At 42.7% G+C, this 24426-nt stretch overlaps 1 protein-coding gene across 1 annotated transcript in view; it reads right to left on the minus strand.

The window, feature by feature from the left end:
- Positions 1–23599: 23599 nt before the first annotated feature.
- COCH (cochlin) overlaps positions 23600–24426 on the minus strand; it is a 147585-nt gene continuing 146758 nt past the window's right edge. The window contains exon 14 of the mRNA XM_044271268.1: positions 23600–23775. Within this exon, the coding sequence (XP_044127203.1) occupies positions 23600–23775 (176 nt within the window). The remainder of the gene's footprint in view (positions 23776–24426) is intronic.

Below are 24426 nucleotides of genomic sequence, written 5' to 3' on the forward strand. Positions count from 1 at the left end.
TCCCAGCAAGACCACAGTCCTAGAGAACAGTCCTAGCTAGACTTCCCGTTCCGGAAGCTACTGTATTTTCTGGGGACATACTGAAGTTCATGGAGTGTAAGGCAAGTTTTGAAATGATCATTGAGCATTATTGTTTCAGTCCAGTTGTCAAGTTATTCTACCTTCAGAGATATGTTGGTGGAGAAGTAAGTTCTTGAAGGTAACTTCTATAGAAAAGATGAAGAAGCCTACAAACAAGCTTGGGAAAAATGAAAAGCAGTCTATGGTCATCCTTTTTAGTACAAAGAGCCTTTAGAGAGAAACTGACTAACTGGCCGAAAATAGATCCTAAAGAACACTTCAGACTCCAAAAGTATGGTGACTTCCTGCAAACATGCAGCAATGCCATCCCACATGTTCAAGGACTGGAAGTAATGAACAACTATCTAGAAAATCACAGGATGCTAGCTAAGCTACCTGAAGAAGTGGCTTCTAGATGGAATTGCTATGTGACTAAACAGATCTAGGTAAGAACTTCGCAAGTTTTAAAGAGTTTTCTGAGTTCGTCAATGAGGAAGCACGGATAGCATGTAATCCAGTAACATCATCTTACGTCTTAAAATCCTTAAAAGAAAGGCCTGCAAAAGAGACAAGCTAAAGGTCCAGATACCTATGAGAGCAAGTCGAAAGTCATTACTGGGATCAGTAGAGAGACAGAACCGGCAAATCTTCAGACTAACTTCAAGTGTATGTTCTGTGGAGAGAACCACTCCATAAGTAAGTGCCAACAATTGAAGGCGAAGCCCCCAGAAGAAAAGAACACATTTGTGCGGGATAACCAACTGTGTTTCGGATGTCTAAGAAAAGGTCATGTTACTAAGGAGTGTAAGAAAAAGGCCACATGCAGCAGTTGCAAAGGACGCCATCCTACATGAAGAACGTCCAAAGAAAGATAAATCCTCAATACCTAAAGATAGAGGAAGAAAAGAAAGTATCAGTATTCTCTTGCAGAGTGAAGGAAGGAGAAAGCAACGGCACATCAATGGTTGTACCAGTGTGCATTTCAAATCCAAAAAGGAGGAGCAAGAAGGTATATACGCCTATGCGCTACTGGATGCCCAGAGTGATGTCACCTTCATTGATCAAGAAATTACAAGTGGCTACAGAACCAGTAAAGCTCAAACTCGCCACAATGACGGGGAGAGACACATTAGTGAACAGTCAAAGGGTCAAAGGACTGAGAGTTAGAGAACTTCATTCAAACTGCACATTAGATCTACCTCCAACTTATACAAAAGATGGTATACCTCTAGATCGAGATTGCATACCTACCTGTGAAACAGCCAATGAATAGGAGCACCTATCTGTCATATCTCATGAAATGTCCCCCTGAAGAATTTTGGTGTTGGACTGTTGATAGGCTACAATTGTCCCGAAGCCTTGGTACCACAAAAGGTAATCACAGGAGGAAAGGGTGAACCCTACGCTGTTCAAACTGAACTAGGATGGGGTGGTGTTGGAGAAAAACAGCAGATCGCAAACTCAAGACAGGTGACAGGATTGTGTCATTGAATATCAGTCCAGGAGTTATCAACTGTAAGTCCAGTAAAAGTAATCAAGATCCTTGAATCCGACTTTGCAGACATAAGTTCTAAAGAAAAGAGTGTATCTCAAGAAGACGTAAAGTTCGTATACACTCTAGAAGAAAGTATTCAGCAGAATTAACAAGGTCAACAAGGGTTGAAATGCCCTTACCTTTTAAAGAACAACCTTGTCTGTTCAATAACAGAAGTCTTGCCCTAGCAAGATTAAAATGTTTGAAGAAAAAGATGGGAAGAGATCCCAAATTCAAGCAGGATTATTTGAAATTCATGGAAGGCATCCTGGAAGAAGGACATGCAGAGAAAGTTAATAACCAACCTAAAGAAGAAGTATGGTACATCCCACATGAAGGTGTTTACCACTAAAAGAAACCACATAAGATTAGAGTAGATGTTTAACCAGTTTCATGTGAAAAATGAATATAGAGACTTTCTGAGGTTTCTATGGTGGGAGGATGGAGATACAGAGCCAACAGAATACAGAATGAAAGTACACTTGTTTTGGAGCAGCATCATCTCCAGGTTGCGCCAATTATGGTATGAAGTACCTGGCTAATCAGAATAAAAAGGATTGCCCATCAGCAGCAAATTTTCTGAAGGAAAAACTTTTATGGAGATGATGGTCTCATAAATCTAGAGTCTACAGAATCTGCAATCAAACTAGTGAAAGAAAGCCAAGAGTTATGCGTAAGAGGAAACCTGCGCCGTCACAAATTAATCTCAAACAACCGAGAGGTACTGGAATCCATCAGTGACTCTGAACGTGCAGCAACAATGAAGAATGTAGATCTCAATTATGATCATCTTCCAGTTCAGAACATACTTGGATTGGGATGGAATGTAGAGAACGACAAGTTCTTCTATAAAGTATCCATTGAAGAGAAAGTTGCAACTAGACGAACCATTCTTTCCGCTGTGGCTTCTATATTTGATCCATTGGGATTCTTGGCCCCAGTAATCCTCAGAGCAAAATAAATACTGCAAGATTTATGCAGACAGAAGTTCGGATGGGATGAGCCTATACCTGAAAATTTGAGGCCAAGGTGGGAGAGTTGGATAAGAGACTTGCAAAACTTGAGAGAATTTCGGATACCCAGATGTTTTGTATCTCATGATTTCGGAAAGTACAAGAAAATAGAACGTCATCATTTTTCAGATGCCAGTAGTTATGGTTATGGTCAGTGCTCCTAGATCAAAGTAATAGGAGAAGAAAAGATACACTGTGCCCTGGTTATGGGAAAGGCCACAGTTACACCTACCAGTATTCAGACAATACCAAGACTTGAACTGACAACAGCCATAGTTTTAGCATCAGTAAGCAAGTTTCTGAGAGAAGAATTGGAATTGAAAATAGATGAAGAATATTTTTGGACAGACTCAAGTTGTACGAAGCTTGAAGATTCCATATCTTTGTCGCCAACAGAGTTGATAACATTTGGGAAATAACAAATCCGGAACATTGGCATCACAGTGACACAAAGCATAGCCCAGCAGATCATGCTTCAAAGGGCCTGTGTCAAGATGACCTACTTGAAAGACTAGCCAGATGTTTAAAATGGAATACAGTCATAAACGTAGTAGCTCTAATTCAACGTTTGGGAAAGGGAATCAGAAAGAAGGAATTGTTGAATGTAGAAGAAAGAATGAAAGCTGAAGAAACAGTCACAAGACTCATTCAACAGAGATTCTACAGTGAACAGTTGAAGAGACTTAGACAAGAACCTAAAAGGCTTCCAAACAACCACCCATTCTACAATCCTTATCTTGTTCTGCAGGATGGCATACTGAAGGTGGGAGGGAGACTGGAAAATGCATCGTTACATAGCAGAGTGAAGCATCCAGCAATTCTACCTTCACAAGATTGATTATTGATCACTACCACAACATATCCTTGCATCAAGGAAGAAGCTTTACCCAAAGCTGTTTGAGAGAAGGTGGTTAATGGATTGTGAAAGGAAGCAAAGTTATAGTAAAGTATGTCAATTTGTAGTCTGCAGAAAGGCACAAAGACCTACAGAAGAACAAAGAATTGCAGATTTACCTGCAGATCGTGTAAACCCATCACCAGCATTTCTTTATAGCGGAATGGATTCTTTTGGCCCATTCATCACCAAACAGAGCCGCAAGGAGTACAAGAGATATGGACTAATATTTACATGTCTGAGTTCCAGAGCGATTCACCTGGAAATGTTAGAAGACATGTCTACTGATACATTCATTAACGCCTTGAGATGTTTCATAGCCATTAGAGGTACCGTCAGAGACCTTAGTTCTGACCAAGGATCTAATTTTGTCGGAGCAATGAATGAATTGAAGAAAGCTCTAAAAGAGATCGATAAAGAAAAATTGAGTATTTGTTAGAGAAACTGTGTGATTTTTATATGAATGCGCCACATGAAAGCCATACAGGAGGAGTTTGGGAAAGACAAATTAGAACTGTGAGAAATGTGTTAAATTCAGTATTGAAAAAGAACTCCAGAAGAATAGATGATGCTTCACTTAGGACCATATTCTATGAAGTAATGTCTATTGTCAACAGTCGTCCACTTACAGTTGATAATATCAACTACCCAACAAGTTTAAACCCTTTAACTCCCAACCAAGTCTGATTACATACAACCACCGCCTTGCAAGTTCACCAAAGAGGATTTATATGCCAGAAGGAGATGGTGAAGAGTTCAAAATCTATCAAAACAGTTTTGGAATAGATGGAGGAAAGATTACTTAGCCCAGTGTTTCCCAACCAGTGTGCCTCCAGCTGTTGCAAAACTACAACTCCCAGCATGCCCGCACAGCCAAAGGCTGTCCAGGTATGTTGGGAGTTGTAGTTTTGCAACAGCTGGAGGCACACTGGTTGGGAAACACTGACTTAGCCAATCTTGTGCTAAGAAGTAAATGGCAAACACCCAGAAGAAATGTCCAAGTTGGTGACATAGTGTTAGTAAAATAAGATTTACCTAGAAGTCAATGGAAATTGGCTAAAGTTCAAGTCCTACCACTAAGAACATAGAATTATAGGTAGTTTTGGTGGAAATGTAGCTAAGACCTGTCCTAGTTTGCTAGTATAGCTTATATGTGTATACAGCTAATCCTGCTAATAACCTTAATACAGTTCCTATGTTTGTGTTAAAGACAAAAGCAGAGTTATTTACTGTGACATCATGTTTTGGATGTCATATAATGGTTATATATTGTGCTCACAGAAGCAGAAAAAGATAATATGCCTTTAAGATTCATTTTGTAATGTAAGGTAAGCTCAGTGACATAGCAGAAACAACAGAAAGCATAGTGTTAATCTGTTGTTGCTAGGCAGTAGTCTAGACCAATCACAGCCAGCTTCTCACACAGCAAGAGTTTTCACCAATCACAGCCAGTCTTACACACAGCCTGTGTGGGGAATTCCCCTAGCTGGAATCATTACTCACCAGAGAGAGCAGCTGAACAGACACACAGTTCCAGTCAGAATTCAGTTTTATGGGAACAGTGGCCAAGATAGGTATTTAGAACAGTTATATACTGTTCATATTGTTGGTATTGTGATTAGAACTGTATCCTGAACCAGTTATGTGTGTTTACTTAGTTTCACCAAACTACAGTTGCAACCATACAATTGCAAGCTACCAATTGCAAGCATTCAGATTCCACGTTGCAATACAAATTGCATACAACCATACCAGATCATACTCAACCAATCTGCAAATAGTCACTGCTAACTGCATACTGCAAGTGAACTATTAGACCTCAGATATACCTCTCAGAGATATCATAAAGTGCTTAAATAACTTAGTGACAGTACAGATACTGAAGAGAGAAATATATCCACCATTTTATGTTGATTTGACAAGATTGAACAGTTGAACCACCATCTTAATCATACACCATTTTGTGATATCTTTTCAACACGTGTTTTGTACATGTACTATCTGCTGTGGAGGCGGCAGTGTTATATGAAGAAAAGTTGAAGTTAATAAAGAAGTTATTTCAAGCATTTGGTGTGCTCTTTAAACCTACTGTTTCCATAGAGGCGCTAGAGAAATTACAGAGTAACAGACAGTCTAGTTAGACTAAAAGTAAGAGATACCAAAATGCCACAGCGCAAAAGGCACTTCATAGTGCTGCGCCTGCCACATGTCTAGTCCATACAGAACTGCCCTACCCATACTGCTTGAATAATATCATTAATCCAGTCATTTTGCCTTGGCATGAACAACACAGGACTAATTTAATTCTTATGGACGACAATTTGCCAGCTCATCAAGGTTGCATCATTAAGGAAAGGCTGCTGGAGACTGGGATACCTCAAATGGAGTGGCCTGCACTTTCTCCAGACCTGAATCCAATTAAAAACATATGGGATCAGCTGAATCACCATTTAGAGGCTTATAACTGTACCCTAGAACCTCAATGACCCAAGGGCAGCCCTTCAAGAAGAGTGGGATGCCATGCCTCAGCAGACAATAGGTTGACTTGTGAACAGAATGAGATATCGTTGCCAAGCTGTAATTGATGCTCAAGACCACATGACAAGTTATTGAGACTGACATTTTATGTGGGGGGTATACCTAGCACTGTTGGCTTGTGTTTCAATAAATTGAGATGAGGAAATGATCATCGCATGCTTCTTTTTAAATGCCCTACTTTCATTATATAATATCACTGTAGCATGAACTTTTTAAATTTTCAATAAATTTCACCCAAAATCCAAATATACCTAACTTTTTGTGAGTAGTGTATGTAGTCATTCACTTACAAAGCTGCTTTCACACAGCTGTGTTGGTCCATGAAATGTGATCTGTGTGACCAACCTGTGGCTCGTGTAAGTCAAACTAAGCATCATGGTTACCGCATATCATGGACCATACACAACCATGCTACTTTAATGGCTAATAATTTAATGGATAATAATTTTGGCCTCTCCACCCAGTCCCTGAATAGCATTGCTAACACTTTTCTGTGCAGAGGTCCCTTGGCAGCCTGTAACCCACCTGGAAGTGTTGGAGCCCTGTGGTAAGTTTTCTGTCGGCCTGGGTTCGATCACCATTAACCACCAGCTCCATTACCCATTTTATCAGGGTTAGGAGCAAGCTAGGGGAAACACCCTTAGGAGGTGCTGGCAACGCCCATCATAGGAAAGGAAGGAAGAGGATGACACCCCCCCCCCCCCGTTCATCCTTTTCCTTCCTACCCCATTATGACCTTGTGGACTGGATGGCTCACTCCTCTCGGTTACAGCAGGATGATGTTAGTCACTTCTGAGTCTGACACCATGCCTTGGAGCCAGGGGTCACAGCATCCCTCCTCTTTTCAGCCCCAGAAAAGCCTTTCAATTACATCATCTCTGTCTTCACTGCCTCCTAGTGGGGTGCTTTCTTTTTCCCTAGATAATGGAAGCTAAAATCTGTGCACTATGGAGGATACTCAAGAGAGACCTCCTGTTGATTTCATTGAGAAGAATCAGCATTTGGATTTCCATGAGGTGGAGGCATAGCTGTGGTTGTGGTGGTAGAAGTAGTGGAATTTGTAGCCACTGTAGGGCTAGTGGAGGTTAAAGTGTCACTTGGGGCAAATACAGAGCAGGGAATTGCAATGACATAACACAGTCTGATAAAAGTGGCAAAGGTGAGGACTATGACGATGATTTTCTGTTGGACAGGATGTGAGAGCCAGATTAGGGTTCTGAGGAGGATGAAACATCAGAGGAGGAGTACGGCAGAGGCAATATAGAACCAGAGCCTACTGCTTCTATTATTGTTAGCTTGGGAACTAGTGATCCACTGATACTGTGGGCGCAGGCTCAAAACATGCCAGACCTAATCCAAGCTCAGCTGCCGCTAGCTTTGTGAGAAGTGTGCAAGTATCTCCTGTCTCAGCGTTTTTCTCCATAGTGCCAGAAGACAAGCATTGCCATGTGCATGATCAGCAGGATTAAAGTAGGCCATGGGTGGTCAAACAAAAATGTAGGCACCATGGCCCTATTACAGCACATTAAGTGACATCACCTTATCCAGTGAGAAAATATATGTGGCTGCCAGCTAGCGCAATAAGAGTTTCCTCCTTCTCCCGGTCTCCTTTACATCAGCCAGGCTACACCCACGTGCAGTACAGTGTCCTTGTCATTGCAATCATTGCTTAATCCATCTCCCACTCAGTCTGCTACTTCTACTACTACTATCCTGTTCTGTCATCAGGCATCGATAATGGAATGTGTTGCCAAGAAACAATTCTAGGCATCCAGCAAGCTTTACAAGTTCCAGGTGGTGCAGTCTGTGCCATACCACTTAGGGGATTCTTCTGCCTTAATCTTCTCTCTGGAAGATAACTAGCCAGCATTATTTCTCCCCAAAGGTTATCCCTGACTTACATTGCCATGTGGCAGAGAACATGGGCCGCTCCCTACAGTTCTCGCTGTGCATCAAGATGGACACCTGGAGCAGCTGTTGCGGGAAAAATGAGTAAGTCTTTCACAGCCTACTGCATCAATGTTTTTCACGGTGACTGCAGCAAGAAGGCTAGATCCTAATGGTAGCTCCATGTTTGTGTTGCTCTGGTTCCCACACTAGCCACTTATCCGCCTCCTCCTCCATGGACACCCCAACAGCAACAGAGCAGAGCATTGCTCCCACTCCCCCTCCTTCCTATCATATATGTAAAGTGAAGTGTTGCTATGCGGTGTTAGAGTTGATTGGCCTGGGCGAGAGTAGCCATGCAGCCTATCACATTTTAAACTGCATCAGACAGCGAATATCCTGCTTGTCTGTCTTCCTACCAACTCCAACTGGGCAAAGTGGTAAGCCGCAATGGCAAGAGCATTGTGGCTGTGCTGCATTTGGGGGAAATAACACATGCTCCCTGCATGGTGCATGTGATAAACCTAGTTGTGCAATGCTTTTTCAAAAAGTACACTGGCTTGCAGAAGGTGCTGGCCATATCCAGGAGACTACCCTCACATTCAGCCATTCTTATGTGGCAAGGAACGCCCTCCTGGACTTGCAGTAACAGATGGTCTGCCAGTACACAGATTGATCTGCAATGTTCCAACTCGCGTGAATTCTGCCTTTCAGATGCTGGAGAGTCTGAAAAACGCTTGCAAGAAAAAGACATTAAACACTCATTTATCTATCCAGCGAAACTGCAAATAATATTCAATGGTGGAACAATTTTTTTTTGATACTCCGGAATCTGCAATAGATTAATAGATCAGAATAATATTTAAGCAGTTCCTATGTGTTTTTTCTCTTCTTCTTGTGATAGTGGGAAGGGGAGAGGGGGAGGAATGGTCTTAGTTTAGAGATCTGCGGCAGTGATGACATTTCTCAGCGATTGTTTGCTTGTTTGTGACTCACTCTACCAAGGAGGCGGTTTGCAGCTTGATGGGAGATGGGCTGCGCAGACTTATCATTCTACCTTTACTAGTTACTGTAGAGGAGTTACAGTTTTAATAGGTGGATTGATTTTTGTCTGCGAGGCATCCTCTATCGATAAGCAGGAGTTTGTTTTTCTCTATAGGGAACTTTCTGGAAGAATGTTTATTTTGGCTTTTGTTTATATCCCTCCCCCTTTCTCTTTATACATACTTAATTGTTTATTAACCTTTATGCATTAGTGGCCTGAATGCCCCTCGTTAGCTATTGGGGATTTTAACTGTGTTATCAATCCAGAAACAGATAGGATCTCTTTTGGGGGAGCTACCCATACCCCGGCCCAAGGGTCCCCTTTAGCACATTTCTGTAGGGAATAAGGTTTTGAGGATATATAGGGATGTGTTGGAAAGGGGAAAAGGGCCTATTCCTGTATAGGCAAATCTGGAAATTCCATGTCTAGAATAGACTTGGCCCTGATAAATAAAAACTATCTGAGATATACGGTATAAAACAGATGAAATATGAGGCTAGGTCGATATCGGATCATGTACCCCTTTTTTGGAATTACCCATGGGGGACTATAACTATAGAGTAAGGCCTCCAGTTAGACTGAACCCCCATTGGATTTCTATAATGGACAATAAAGAATTTATGAAACAGGAGATGGTGTGCTTCTGGGATAGTTATTATCATTCAGTGAAAATCCAACTGGTATGGGATGCATTCAAAGCCTTCATGAGGGGAGTTTTTGTTAGTAATATTTCTAATTTAAGAAAGAGAAGGAGTTAAAAGAAGCAGCGTTAATTGGTATGAATAAGTTCTCTAGGAATGAAACAGCAGGAAATGGGAAACTACAGTATGCAGAATGCATGTCAGGCGTATTCTGACTTTCTTTTGTAAAATGCCCAGCAGAGGCTCTTTGTTAAGAGACAAAAATATTTTTCAGAATCGGGTATACCAGGGAAACTTGTGAAAAGAATGCTCAGGGTCAGGAAGGTCAATAGTCGTGGCCCAGTGTATAGTTACTCAGAGGTGTCTTTAAATATAAACTGAGTTGAACTGAGTGTGCCTTATTATAGTTATTTAAAACACAACTTTTATTCTATTTATATTTAGGATATTGTGACACTTATATAAAAACAATACTGGTGTTGCACTGCTTTCTTGGAAGTGTTTCAGGTATGGCTAGCAGCTCTGGTCTCTTTATTAAAGTGGCAAATTCTCAAGGGGGTCCCCTTCAAAACGATATTTTTGGCAAGTTGCTTGGCCTAAGTTCTATCCCTATATAAGCTAGTCGTGGTGAGCTGGGAGAACCCTAACAGGCTGTATTCCGGGCACCCGCCCTTAAAAGGGCGACCCACAGCCGCTGGAACCTTGGATCTATTGCTGCTAAACCCTGACAATAGAATTTTTCCTCAAAGATGTCTGACGCGTTTCCCCGCAAAGAGTAGTGGTTCTTCAGGGACACAGAATGAAACGCCGGGGCGCCTGGTGCAGTGGCAGCGCTCCCGAACGTATATAGAGGTCAGCGTCCCCCTCGTGCTTCTCGGATCCAGCAGCGGCACCGCTCTGCTGATTCGATTCAGACTTGATAAAGGGGTCCCTAGTACCCCGAAACGCGTTGTCTATGAATAAAGCAAAAAAATAGCTGAAACCCCAATACTGTCTACAACCGGTTGTGTCAGTGCGCCCTTTAAGGTCCATACGTTGGACGTAAAGTTCACCGTCTCGTTTCTTCGAACGTATATAGAGGCAGTGGCAACAAACTGATTCAAAATGTCTCTATTTATCGCGTCTCAACCCTGCCCACTTGGTTAATTAACCAATGGTTGCTGGGTGAGCGCATTTAAAGCACCTCCCACTCATGCGTTATGTCATCCAGGGCAGACGCATGCATTCAGTGGGCCGTTACCTTGTATCTCGCCCAGTCAGCAGTGCTCTGTCTCAAACCGGAAGTGACGTTGGTGGGGGGGGGTTCAGTTACTATGGGGATCTAACACCGCGTCCCCGGCAGGTCCTTGCAGGGTAAATGTACACACACTAGATACATGCGTTCACAGAAGCGATCATAGCGATCAACAGTCGAAAACTTTACATTATGTGGGGTCTGCAGGGTGCATGCAAGCACTTACTCGCAGAGCCTTCATTCAAAGAGTTCCAGAAGGGACACCCTAGGCTTCAGAGTGTTTGGACCATATGAGATTTAAGGTCCTTGCAGGTCATAAATTCCTTTTATATGCAGGTTACTTTCTACATTTGCAGTGAACTGGGGTATTTGAGGGATGAAGTACACTGTCAAGTGGGCAGTATGATGCCACAACTTAGATAGCGCATGTAGGTTATAGCCCTTACGGGGGCAAACTTAGATCACGTTTCTACCAACAATATACCCTAGTATAGCAGAAAGGAGTATTTTAAAAGATCCAGGCGCATCCTGGCAGAAACAAATAAGGGATTATGGCTGATATTTATAGAAAGGGCTTATAAGACATAAATTCATTCAAGCCTTGCGATGTCACAGAATTGTTTCAGCTCGTAGGATCATCTTATCCCAGTCGCCACCTCTCTTTGGTATGGGAACCTGTTGTATTCCAATAAATTTAAGGCAGTTTGTGTTGCCTCCATGGTATTGTAAGATGTGGCGTGCCACTGATGTCTTTTTCATTCAGTACATAATTCACAAGGTCTCTTATGCGTCTCCTGAATTCCCGTTTTGTCTTACCCACATAATCTAGTGGGAAAGTGCATTGGGCCAGGTACACCACACCAGTAGTGAGATAGTTTATAAAGTCTCCGATGGAATATTCTTTATTATTATGTGAGCATGTTAATGTTTTTGTTTTTTTGATATGTCCACATGCTGTGCAGCTGCCACATTTAAAAGTTCCCATAGGCTTTCTAGAGAGCCAGTTTCCTGGTCTCTCAGGTGGTTGAAAATGGCTGTTAACCAGTCTGTCTCTCAGACTGCGCCCCTTTCTGAAGGTGATCTGTGGGTATGATCCTAGAACCTTATCTAGATCTGGATCCGCTTTCAGGATATCCCAGTGTCTAGATAGGACTCGTTTTATTGCCTGATGTCCACTGTCAAAAGTGCCAATAATTTGAATATTGTTCTGATCCATAGTGCTTATTGATTTGTATAATGTAGAGAGAATCTGGATCACACATCCTCATTCCTATACTTCTAATATATCAACTGTATGAAATTTGCAGCATTTCGTTTGATAAAACATGGCTATACAGCACTAGTATCAATCATTTGCTGTGCACTATGAAGAGGCATTAGTAAACAGTTTGATCAAAGAGCATAGGCCCACTTACCGCGGCAAGGTTGCCTCTTGTTAAGTGGGGACCTACTCTAACCATAGCGTGGCGCCGTGCGGCGACCACCACGCCTCCACACCGCTCCAGCAGGCAACGGGATCCGGCAGCCACACCACGGCCCTACCGTGAGGCAGAGCCACTTAGACCTCGGATCCCATCACTCCACCAGCATGGCACAGAAGCAGCGACGGCCACCGTCCAGCGCCGCATGTGGACTGGTGCAAAGGGATCACTTATATATATATAGGACTAAGAGCCTGTTTCTTCTGAGGACTTACATTTCCCTACCCCTGTATGCATGAGACTGTATTTCATTCTGGGATGTACCAAAGACTGTTTTATAAATTAGATGGAATTGTTACTAGGAGCAATGTTCAGTAAAAGTTCTAAGTTAGATTGCACCATCCTTGTCTCAGTCTTCAGTTCCTCAATTAACACTACAGTAAATGGTTGCACCACCACAAAAGGTACTGGCGTCACGACTACAAGGGACATAGCCATAGGCACATTATTACAGACCATCAAGGGCACCCTGAACCACCATCTGGCCTGTGTCCCCTACACCAGAGTATGCGCCAGAGAATTCTTGTGCTGTTCTCCTTTTCACATATGTGAGCCTGCCCAGGGACAGCATAACCATGAGTAACCAGAACTGTATTTACCTCGGCCCACCTATTGCTCACGTATAATCCCCTGTTTGGTCTGGCTTACTGAACTTCTTTTTCACACTAACATAAACCTGTAAGGCTGAGTTCACACTTGAGTTATTTGGTCAGTTTTGGGCCCGTGACAGCCCAAATAAGTGAAGTGTGCAGTGATTCTAAGAGCGACACTGACTCACAGTATTGTTTCACTACCACAGCAGACTCCCTATGCATGTTACTGCAAGGCACAGTGTTCTACACCACTATAAAGGCTCTCTGCAGCAAGGAAATAGCCTTTTTTTTTAACGCAATTTAAAAAAATTCAGTGAAGCGGCCGAATCGAATTTTTGACTAATTCGCTCATCTCTAGCCATAGCAAAATAAAAATGCCCGCTTTTTTATCTCACCTCCCAAAAAATTAAGTAAAAAGTGGTCAAAAAGTCTTACACGCTTCTAAATGGTTCCAATAAAATATATAGATCATCTTGCAAAAAAATTAAACCCACACAAAGCTCTGTAGATGAAATATAAGAAAGTTGTGGGGGTTAGACTATGGCCATGCAAAGAAAATGTTTTCTTCTTGTGCATTAAAACCAAGAAAAACTATATAAATGTGGTATTGCTGTAATCATACTGACCTGGAGAATAAAGGTAAAATGTCAGTTTTAACACATGGGAAACACCATAAAAACAGTTTTTTCCCAATCCCACCACATTTGGACTTTTATTTCAGCTTCGCTCTACATCGTATGCAATATAAAATGGTGCCATTAGTCAGTACAACTTGTCTCGCAAAACACTAGTCTCCCTACAACTATGTGAATGGAGAAATAAAAAAGTTATGGTTCTAGGAAGTGTAATAAGGTGGACAGTGTAGGAAGGTGTGTATATCCCACTCAGATACCCCAGCTGGGTGTGATAGCTGAAATCCGGGATACAATAATCTCAGCAGCATGTAGGTTTCTGAGACAAGGTTGTTTTTGGTATATTAGTTGGATTGGCAGATAGGACTGAAAGTGAGATCTACCAATCCACACCCTTCCAGGACGGGTGTTCCCCCTCGGTTCAGAGAGGATCGCATGTGAAGTCATCAGACTGGGATAAATCACCTCCCAGGGTGTCAGTTAATTGAGTGTGTTATCCAGAAACACAGGCCTGCTGAGGCTCTGTGTGTGTGGTCTCAGCTGAGCTAGGCTGAGGGGCCACGAGGCTGGGAGATAGCCTGGAATATGTGGGACGCAGTGATGCCTGCAGCACAAGGGTCACAAGGCCAGAGTTGGGAGGACTGCTGTCACCACCAGACATCTGAGAAGCTCTGACAGATGTTCTTCAGAACCTCCTGCTTGAGGTTCCTTTTGTTTTGCTTTCGTTTTCTCATCTTGTTGTCCTCTCTCAGCTGTCATGTAGTTGCACTGATTGCATCCCTTTAAATCCCTTCCCATACTGCATCACTTTGCGGTTTATACAACTTCCTGGAGTGTGCTGATGCCAGAAGCTGTTACTATTGCATCCACAAGTTAAGTCTGTTTTCTTTATTTCTGTTTGCCTGTGGGCTTGATCCTAGGTGACCCTGACTCCCTCCGTATTAAGTGTAGGGAGCCGGTGGTCATGTCCCCTCACTATTATAGGGTGTTTAGGTGCATACAGTCGAGGAACGAGGATATGCAATTTTCTACCATTGAGATTTTTGCATAGGCTGAGCAGTAAGGGAGAGAGCTAGGGCTCTTACAGGGCTTACCCTCCAGTTCCTTAGTTTTGGATCAAGTCAGTCGGATCTTCATTTGTGTCTTCTAGTTTTCTGTACACCTTCCGCGACATTATAAACCGCCAAAACCGTCTCAAGCATGGATCCGGTTTCCCTTTTAACACATGCAGGGTCTTTCATTGGAGGTAGCAGATCTCCGTAAAACTGTTTCTCAGTTTCAGGTGACCGGTTCAGCTTGCGTTCATGGAGTTTGTTCTGAGCCTAAGATCTCGCTCCCGGATACGTTCTCCGGGGGTAGTGAGAATTTTGTTAGTTTTAGAGAGGCTTGCAAACTCCATTTTCGCCTACTTCCCCATTCCTCTGGTGATGAGGAGCAGAGGGTGGGGATCATCATCTCGCTGCTCAGGGATAACGCTCAGTCCGGGGCCTTTTCGCTGCCGGTGGGGGCTCGGCCCTTCTATTCAGTGGATGAATTTTTTTTAGCCCTGGGTCAGATATATGATGATCCGGATCGTATTGCTCTGGCTGAGTCTAGACTACGTCTTTTATGCCAGGGTAAACAGTCCGCAGAGATTTACTGTTCAGAATTTCAGAGATGGGCAGCTGATACTGGTTGGAATGATGCTGCACTCCGAAGTCAATTTTGCCATGGTCTTTCAGAGGGATTGAAAGATGCATTTGCCTTTCATGAGAGATCTACCTCCTTGGACTCTGCCATGTCTCGGGCCGTTCGTATTGACAGGCGTCTTAGAGAGAGAGGAGAGATAACTCCTTCCTGTCATACTCAGTCCAAGGACAGTGCGGTGGTGTCATTCAGTGCACAGGGGTCTCAGTCGCTCTCAATCCCCTCTGAGCAGGATCCCATGCAGCTGGGTTTGCTTGCCTCTGACAATAGACGATTCAGCTCTCATAGGAAGGTTTGTTTCTGTTGTGGAGGTATAAATCATTTGGCAAATGTTTGTCCCTCTAGGAGATTCAGGCAGTTTTTTGACAGTAATAAAGAAACAAAAAGTAAAAAATCCTCTAAAAACATTCCATCTGTTACTATTGGCAAGGTTGATGTGGAAATTGAAGCTTTTCCGTTTGCTTGTAGTTCCCGTTTTTTCCTACCTGCCAGGGTGGCGCTAGAGAGCAAGAACATTTTTTGTGAGATTTTTGTAGATAGTGGAGCAGCTGTCAATCTCATTGATAATCAATTTGCTATAACTCATGGTTTCCAGGTATGCACTTTGGGAAAGGATATACCTATTTTTGCTATTGATTCCGTTCCACTTTCTCAGAAATCGTTAAACGGCATAGTTCACAATATCCATTTGATTGTGAGTGATACTCATGTTGAGGATGTGTCATGTTTCGTCCTAAGCGGGTTGCCTACTCCTCTAGTGTTGGGGCTACCCTGGCTCACTAAACATAACCCCATCATTGATTGGCAAGAGAGGCAAATAAATGGTTGGAGTGACTTTTGCAGAGAGAATTGCCTCACGACATCGGTTTCTGAGGTTTCTACTAAGACTGTACCATCTTTTCTCTCTGAATTTTCGGATGTGTTTTCTGAGAGTGGTGTTCAGGACTTGCCCCCTCACAGGGAGTACGATTGCCCTATTAATCTCACCCCTGAGGGCCATTTTGAGAATTTGGTTATGCCTTTTGGTTTGATGAATGCTCCAGCCGTCTTTCAGCATTTTGTGAACAGCATTTTTTATCATTTAATGGGGAAATTTGTATTAGTGTATCTAGATGACATTTTGATTTTTTTCTCCTGATTTCAAAACTCATAAGGACCACCTATGTCAGGTCTTGCTCATCCTGCAGGAGAATAAATTGTACGCTAAACTGGAAAAATGTGTGTTTGCGGTTCCAGAAATTCAATTTCTGGGGTTTCTTCTCTCCGCTTCTGGTTTTCGCATGGACCCCGAGAAGGTCCGCGCTGTGCTTGAGTGGGAGCTTCCTGAGAATCAGAAGGCGCTGATGCGTTTTTGGGGTTTTGCCAATTATTACAGGAAGTTTATTTTGAATTATTCCTCTGTTGTTAAACCACTCACTGATATGACTAGAAAGGGGGTAGATTTTTCCTCCTGGTCGGTAGAGGTGCGTAAGGCCTTTTCTAGTATCAAGGAGAGTTTTGCTTCCGCTCCCATCTTGGTACAACCTGATATCTCTCTGCCCTTCATAGTTGAGGTGGACGCTTCTGAGGTGGGTGTGGGTGCGGTCTTATCTCAGGGTCCCTCTCCTGCCAAATGGCAACCGTGTGTCTTTTTTTTTTTTTCAAAGAGACTCTCCTCCGCAGAGAGAAATTACGATGTGGGAGATAGGGAGTTGTTGGCCATCAAGTTAGCTTTTGAGGAATGGCACCATTGGCTAGAGGGAGCCAAACACACTATTACCGTGTTTACTGACCATAAGAATCTGGCCTACTTGGAGTCAGCCAAGCGTCTGAACCCGAGACAGGCCAGATGGTCTTTGTTCTTTTCAAGGTTTAATTTTGTTGTCACGTTCCGCCCTGGGGTTAAGAATGTGAAGGCGGAAGCCCTGTCACGTTGTTTTCCGGGAGGTGGGAATTTTGAAGACCCGGGTCCCATTTTGGCTGAAGGTGTGGTGGTCTCTGCTCTTTATCCTGAATTGGAGGCAGAGGTTCAGGTAGCCCAGTCAGAGGCTCCTGATTTTTGTCCTCCTGGGAGGTTGTTTGTGCCTCTCGCTTTAAGACACAAGATTTTTAAGGAGCACCACGATACTGTCCTTGCTGGACACTCGGGGGCAAGAGCCACAGTGGATCTCATCGCTCGGAGATTCTGGTGGCCGGCGCTTCGTAAGTCGGTTGAGGGTTTTGTGGCAGCCTGCGAGACCTGCGCTCGTGCCAAAGTCTCTCATTCACGGCCATCAGGTCCTCCCCTTCCGTTACCCATTCCTTCCTGTCCTTGGACACATCTGTCCATGTACTTCATTACGGACCTGCCTCGTTCCTCGGGGAAGACTGTGATTCTGGTGGTGGTGGACCGTTTTAGCAAAATGGTGCATTTCATTCCTTTTCCTGGCTTGCCCAATGCTAAGACGCTGGCGCAGGCATTTATTGATCACATTGTCAAATTGCATGGTATTCCTTCAGACATAGTCTCTGATAGGGGCACGCAGTTTGTTTCCAGATTCTGGAAGGCTTTCTGTTCTCGCTTGGGGGTTCGGTTGTCATTCTCTTCTGCTTTCCACCCGCAGTCGAATGACCAGACAGAGCGCGTCAATCAGAATCTGGAGACATATCTGCGCTGTTTTGCGGAGAAGAATCAGGAGGATTGGTGTTCTTTTTTGTCCCTTGCTGAGTTTGCTTTAAAAAACCATCGTCAGGAGTCCTCTGATAAGTCACCATTTTTTGGTGCATATGGGTTTCATCCGCAGTTTGGGACATTCTCTGGAGAGGGGTCTTCTGGGTTACCTGATGAGGACAGATTCTCCTCGTCTTTGTCATCTATTTGGCAAAAGATTCAGGATAATCTAAAGAGCACGAGTGAGAGATATAAGCGTGTGGCGGATAAGAGACGTGTGCCTGGTCCGGACCTGAATGTTGGTAATCTGGTGTGGTTGTCTACTAAGAATATCAAATTGAAGGTTCCCTCCTGGAAGTTGAGTCCTAAGTTTATTGGGCCTTACAAAATCTTGTCCGTCATAAATCCTGTTGCCTACCGTCTTGATCTTCCTCAGACTTGGAAGATCCATAATGTTTTTTATAAGTCCTTATTAAAACCTTATGTCCAACCCATTGTACCCTCGTCTTTGCCTCCTCCTCTGATTGTGGTTGATGGTAATCTTGAATTTCAGGTCTCTAGGATTGTGGATTCTCGTGTTGTCCGCGGTTCTCTCCAGTACCTCGTTCATTGGGAGGGTTATGGTCCTGAGGAGAGGATGTGGGTCCCAGTGACGGACATTAAGGCCACTCGTCTCATCCGGGCTTTCCATAGGTCCCATCCTGAGAAGGTGGGCTCTGAGTGTCCGGAGTCCACTTGTAGAAGTTGGGGTACTGTCACCACTAGACATCTGAGAAGCTCTGACAGATGTTCTTCAGAACCTCCTGCTTGAGGTTCCTTTTTGTTTTGCTTTAGTTTTCTCATCTCATTAGCCTCTCTCAGTTGTCATGTAGTTGCTCTGATTGCATCCCTTTAAATCCCTCCCCATACTGCATCACTTTGCGGTTTATACAACTTCCTGGAGTGTGCTGATGCTAGAAGCTGTTACTACTGCATCCACAAGATAAGTCTGTTTTCTTTATTTCTGTTTGCCTGTGGGCTTGATCCTAGGTGACCCTGACTCCCTCCGTATTAAGTGTAGGGAGCCGGTGGTCATGTCCCCTCGCCAGGACCGGATGACATACACCCCCGTATCCTAAAGGAATTAAGTAATGTCATAGCCAGACCCTTATTTCTGATATTTGCAGACTCTATACTGACAGGGAATGTCCCACAGGATTGGCGCATGGCATATGTGGTGCCAATATTCAAAAAGGGGCCAAAAACAGACCCTGGAAACTATAGGCCGGTAAGTTTAACATCTGTTGTGGGTAAACTGTTTGAAGGTTTTCTGAGAGATGCTATATTAGAGCATCTCAACAGAAATAAGCAAATAACGCCATATCAGCATGGCTTCGTGAGGGATCGGTCATGTCAGACTAATTTAATCAGTTTCTATGAGGAGGTAAGTTCTAGACTTGACAGCGGCGAATCAATGGATGTCGTATATCTGGACTTCTCCAAAGCATTTGACACTGTACCACATAAAAGGTTAGTATATAAAATGAGAATGCTCGGACTGGGAGAAAACATCTGTATGTGGGTAAGTAACTGGCTCAGTGATAGAAAACAGAGGGTGGTTATTAACGGTACACACTCAGATTGGGTCACTGTCACTAGTGGGGTACCTCAGGGGTCAGTATTGGGCCCTATTCTCTTCAATATATTTATTAATGATCTTGTAGAAGGCTTGCATAGTAAAGTATCAATTTTCGCAGATGACACTAAACTGTGTAAAGTAATTTACACTGATGAGGACAGTATACTACTACAGAGGGATCTGGATAGACTGGAGGCTTGGGCAGATAAGTGGCAGATGGGGTTTAACACTGATAAATGTAAAGTTATGCACATGGGAAGGAAAAATGCAAGTCAACCGTACATACTAAATGGTAAAACACTCGGTAACACTGACATGGAAAAGGATCTAGGAATTTTAATAAACAGCAAACTAAGCTGCAAAAACCAGTGTCAGGCAGCTGCTGCCAAGGCCAACAAGATAATGGGTTGCATCAGAAGGGGCATAGATTCCCGTGATAAGAACATAGTCCTACCACTTTACAAATCGCTAGTCAGACCACACATGGAGTACTGTGTACAGTTCTGGGCTCCTGTAAACAAGGCAGACATAGCAGAGCTGGAGAAGGTCCAGAGGAGGGCAACTAAAGTAATAACTGGAATGGGGCAACTACAGTACCCTGAAAGATTATCAAAATTAGAGTTATTCACTTTAGAAAAAAGACGACTGAGGGGAGATCTAATTAATATGTATAAATATATCAAGGGTCAGTACAGAGATCTATCCCATCAGCTATTTATCCCCAGGACTGTGACTGTGACGAGGGGACATCCTCTGCGCCTGGAGGAAAGAAGGTTTGTACACAAACATAGAAAAGGATTCTTTACGGTAAGAGCAGTGAGAATATGGAACTCTCTGCCTGAGGAGGTGGTGATGGTGAGTACAATAAAGGAATTCAAGAGGGGCCTGGACGTATTTCTGGAGCTTAATAATATTACAGGCTATAGCTACTAGAGAGGGGTCTTCCTCTGGATCAACTTGTGGGATAACAGGCCGAACTGGATGGACAAATGTCTTTTTTCGGCCTTATGTACTATGTTACTATGTTACTATTATAGGGTGTTCAGGTGCATACAGTCGAGGAACGAGGATATGCAATTTTCTACCATTGAGATTTTTTCATAGGCTGAGCAGTAAGGGAGAGAGGGCTCTTACAGGGCTTACCCTCCAGTTCCTTAGCTTTGTATCAAGTCAGTCGGATCTTCATTTATGTCTTCTAGTTTTCTGTACACCTTCTGTGACAACTGCTGGACCACAATCCAGTTCCAAAGGGACTTGTATTTGCTACAGCCTGGAGGCTACTGGTCTATTGGGCTGAGAAAACCGCACCTGAGACAGTGTGTGAACTGTGATGTATAGGTGAGTCAGAGAGACATGTCATATGTTTTAGTTAGAGCCTAGACAGGCAAGTGTTTATTATTTTGTGTGGCTGTCACACGTGATGAGTTGAAGCTGGACTTCATTACCTGTTTTGCTGGATTGTGCGGAATAAAGCACGAGTTTGGACATTCTACCCTTGTCTGGTGAAGTAATCTGTGATGGCGACCCCCCAAAGAGTAAAAAAACTAAAATTGGCCCGGTTCTTAAGTGGTTAGGCCTGATGAAGCATTCCCAAACTGTAATCCATATGTCTAGGGGTTAGAAAATAGCAGAGACTGGAAGTAATTGATTAAAGGGGTTGTCTAGGAACAATTTTTTTTTAAACATGCAATATCACCATGTCTAGCAGTTTCAATGTCCCCCTGTTGGTTTTCAAAATTTTCTGCACTTCTCCAGTGCTGCTTCGGTCCCCCACAGAATGTTTACATTTCTGAAACTTATTAGATATATCATTTATATCATTTCTGGTCGCACTGCCTTGTGGGTCCCATCGCCGCTGCCAGGCTATATGTCACAGCAGTCTCCACTCCTCCGTGTATGCCTCACCTCATTGCTACTCCGCCTCCTGCCACTCATATGTAATGTAGATGGGAGGTGTGGACTATGCTAAATTGCACAGTTTTCTGCCTCCTTCTTTAGAGGATAACGCTCCTGAATGACCGGTGACGTCACCGTCCCAGAGGGGCGTTACCTAGCACCGCCAGTTACCTCCTACTAACCTGTGTGTGACGTCAGCGGGCCCCTTGCGAAGCGGCAGAATAGGCTTCACTCTCCACATAGGAGCCTGGTACGTCACTAACATTTAGAATATCCTCACTTCCGGCTCGCAATTTGGATCTGATGAATCGGGGATCACAATAGAAAAATAAAGATAACACACAGATATATATGCATTTAAGGTGACTTTGGTGCTATTAAACATATGTCACCAATCCCGGACAACCCCTTTAATATCCAAGATCATGGGCAAAGATTCACGTACGATCACCATGAGGTAGCAAAACGTATTTGGTTTTTGATTCCTATTTCTGCACCATTCTATGCTTTTGGGTTCTTCCTTAAAGGGGTTGTCTGGGTTCAGAGCTGAACCCATAATTTTACCCAGGCAGCCCGTCCTAACTTGAGCATCGGAGCAGGATCATGCAGAGCAAGGGCTCTTTTATTTACTATAACACACTGCCGGGTGGAAGCTTCCGCCTAGCAGTGTGTTCAGTGACGTCACCGGCTCTGATGGGTGGAAGAGCATGAAATGCTCCGATGCTCTTGTCAAGGGGGCTGCCTGGGTGAAATTCTCGGTATGTCCGGGTTCAGCTCTGAACCCAGACAACCACATTAATGGCTTCCTATACAGTTCTTTGTAAAATGATACACATCAGTAAAACCAAATGATTGTCCACCGTAGGTTTTAGGAATAATTTTGAAAAGAATGTTTAGCCAATGCATTTATTTGATGTAACATTACATACTTGTGCTAATGTGTCAATCTTCAGTTATGAAATGTATAAATATATATACAGGTAAATGTACTATACAGGTACATCTTCGTATAAATACCAAACACGGTAGATAATTGTAGTCATCTGTGCAAAAAAAACTCAGGGTGGGATAATGGTTTATTGTAATCCTGGTTAATATTTTGTTTTATTTTTATTTTGCTTGTTTATGCAGAATTTCAATGAAAGAAATTTTAGAAAGATTACAAAGATTTAAAATGAGTTTTTCCACTTTTGTTTTGTTGCATACAGGTTCTACAGGAAATAATTTCAATCTGTTTTTGAACACTACCTGTCTACATTCACTTCTGTACTTACATTGAAGCTATTCTATGATATTATTGCTCCTGGTGTTGCTTTCTGTATTGCACAGATTACTTGCAGATGATGGAACAGTTCATTGGTGAATGGTATTTTTCAAATTCCCATGGTGAGCTAATTTTATTTAAATATTTTTTTTTAAATAAAAATCCTGTCTGACTACTTTACAAGACAGATGTTGGTGAGTTGGATTACTGGGAAACCGTGTGCTATTCTCAGTCCTTTTCTTCTCATTGTCTTAAATATAACACAGTTCTTATCTTATACTGTTTGCCTGAATAAAGTTGGTTATTAGGGACTCCATCTTGTGTGTCTCCGTACATTTGTATAGACATACACTGTAGAAAATTAAGAACCATGTCAATCAGGGACAATCCTTCTGATTGAATCACTCTTTCAGTATAATTGCTGCGTCATACTCTGGGAACAGAAAAATTGTATACCACAAATAATGCATTTCCTAAACATACTCTATAATGTCAATGTGCAGACATACATTGCTGCACTACAGGTAGGCTGTGCATATACCATGTGCTTTTAGCAATAAATTCACAGGGCCATATTTATGGTCAGTATACTTTGTGTCAGGACCAAGATTGGATCCCATTAGAACAGGTGCAGTAAACATTTCCTGAGGAATCGTTTTCCTGTTTCTTACATACACCATAAATTGCTGTGTGAATGCAGCCTTAAGCAAAAAGCAGTGGGTGGATTGTAACTGATGTGATATGCATATATGCAAAGGTCTTAATAAAAGCCTATAAAGATGGATTGTTTACATTTTACAAAATGATCAAACTTTTTGACAAATGATATCAGCTCATCTGATATCTGTACAGGTAACGTGCATAACATATCACCTTTTCCCTAGATAAAGAGGCTAAATTTGCAAGCTTCCTTTTTAACAATCCTTTCTAGGGAGATGTTCTGCCTCATAATTTCACTTCTGTGAATCCAGATAATCTCTACAGATGCCACGAATAATGCTGGGAACAATTTGCTCCAGCCCTGGGAATTCTCTGGTGAAGAATGTGTGGGAATTCTTGGGTTCAGATGCCATATCCTTTAGGTCTTCTAAAGGAGCCCATGCGACACCAACAGTATACACTGTTACTCCTAAAGGTATATGAAGAAAGAAAAGGTTATAACAAACACTGGTTTATAATATTAAGGACATTCAGTAACAATTACCTTTTTTTTATAAGGGGTAATTATACAGTCGTGGCCAAAAGTTTTGAGAATTAAATAAATATTAGAAATTGGAAAAGTTGCTGCTTTAAGTTTTTATAATAGCAATTTGCATATACTCCAGAATGTTATGAAGAGTGATCAGATGAATTGCATAGTCCTTCTTTGCCATGAAAATTAACTTAATCCCCAAAAAACCTTTTCGCTGCATTTCATTGCTGTCATTAAAGGACCTGCTGAGATCATTTCAGTAATCGTCTTGTTAACCCAGGTGAGAATGTTGACGAGCATAAGGCTGGAGATCATTATGTCAGGCTGATTGGGTTAAAATGGCAGACTTGACCTGTTAAAAGGAGGGTGATGCTTGAAATCATTGTCCTTCCATTGTTAACCATGGGATCTTCAAAGAAACGCGTGCAGCCATCATTGCGTTGCATAAAAATGGCTTCACAGGCAAAGATATTGTGGCTATTAAGATTGCACCTCAATCAACAATTTATAGGATCATCAAGAACTTCAAGGAAAGAGGTTCAATTCTTGTTAAGAAGGCTTCAGGGTGTCCAAGAAAGTCCAGCAAGA

The sequence above is a fragment of the Bufo gargarizans genome, chromosome 11 (assembly GCF_014858855.1).
Source record: "Bufo gargarizans isolate SCDJY-AF-19 chromosome 11, ASM1485885v1, whole genome shotgun sequence".
Lineage (NCBI taxonomy): Eukaryota > Metazoa > Chordata > Amphibia > Anura > Bufonidae > Bufo > Bufo gargarizans.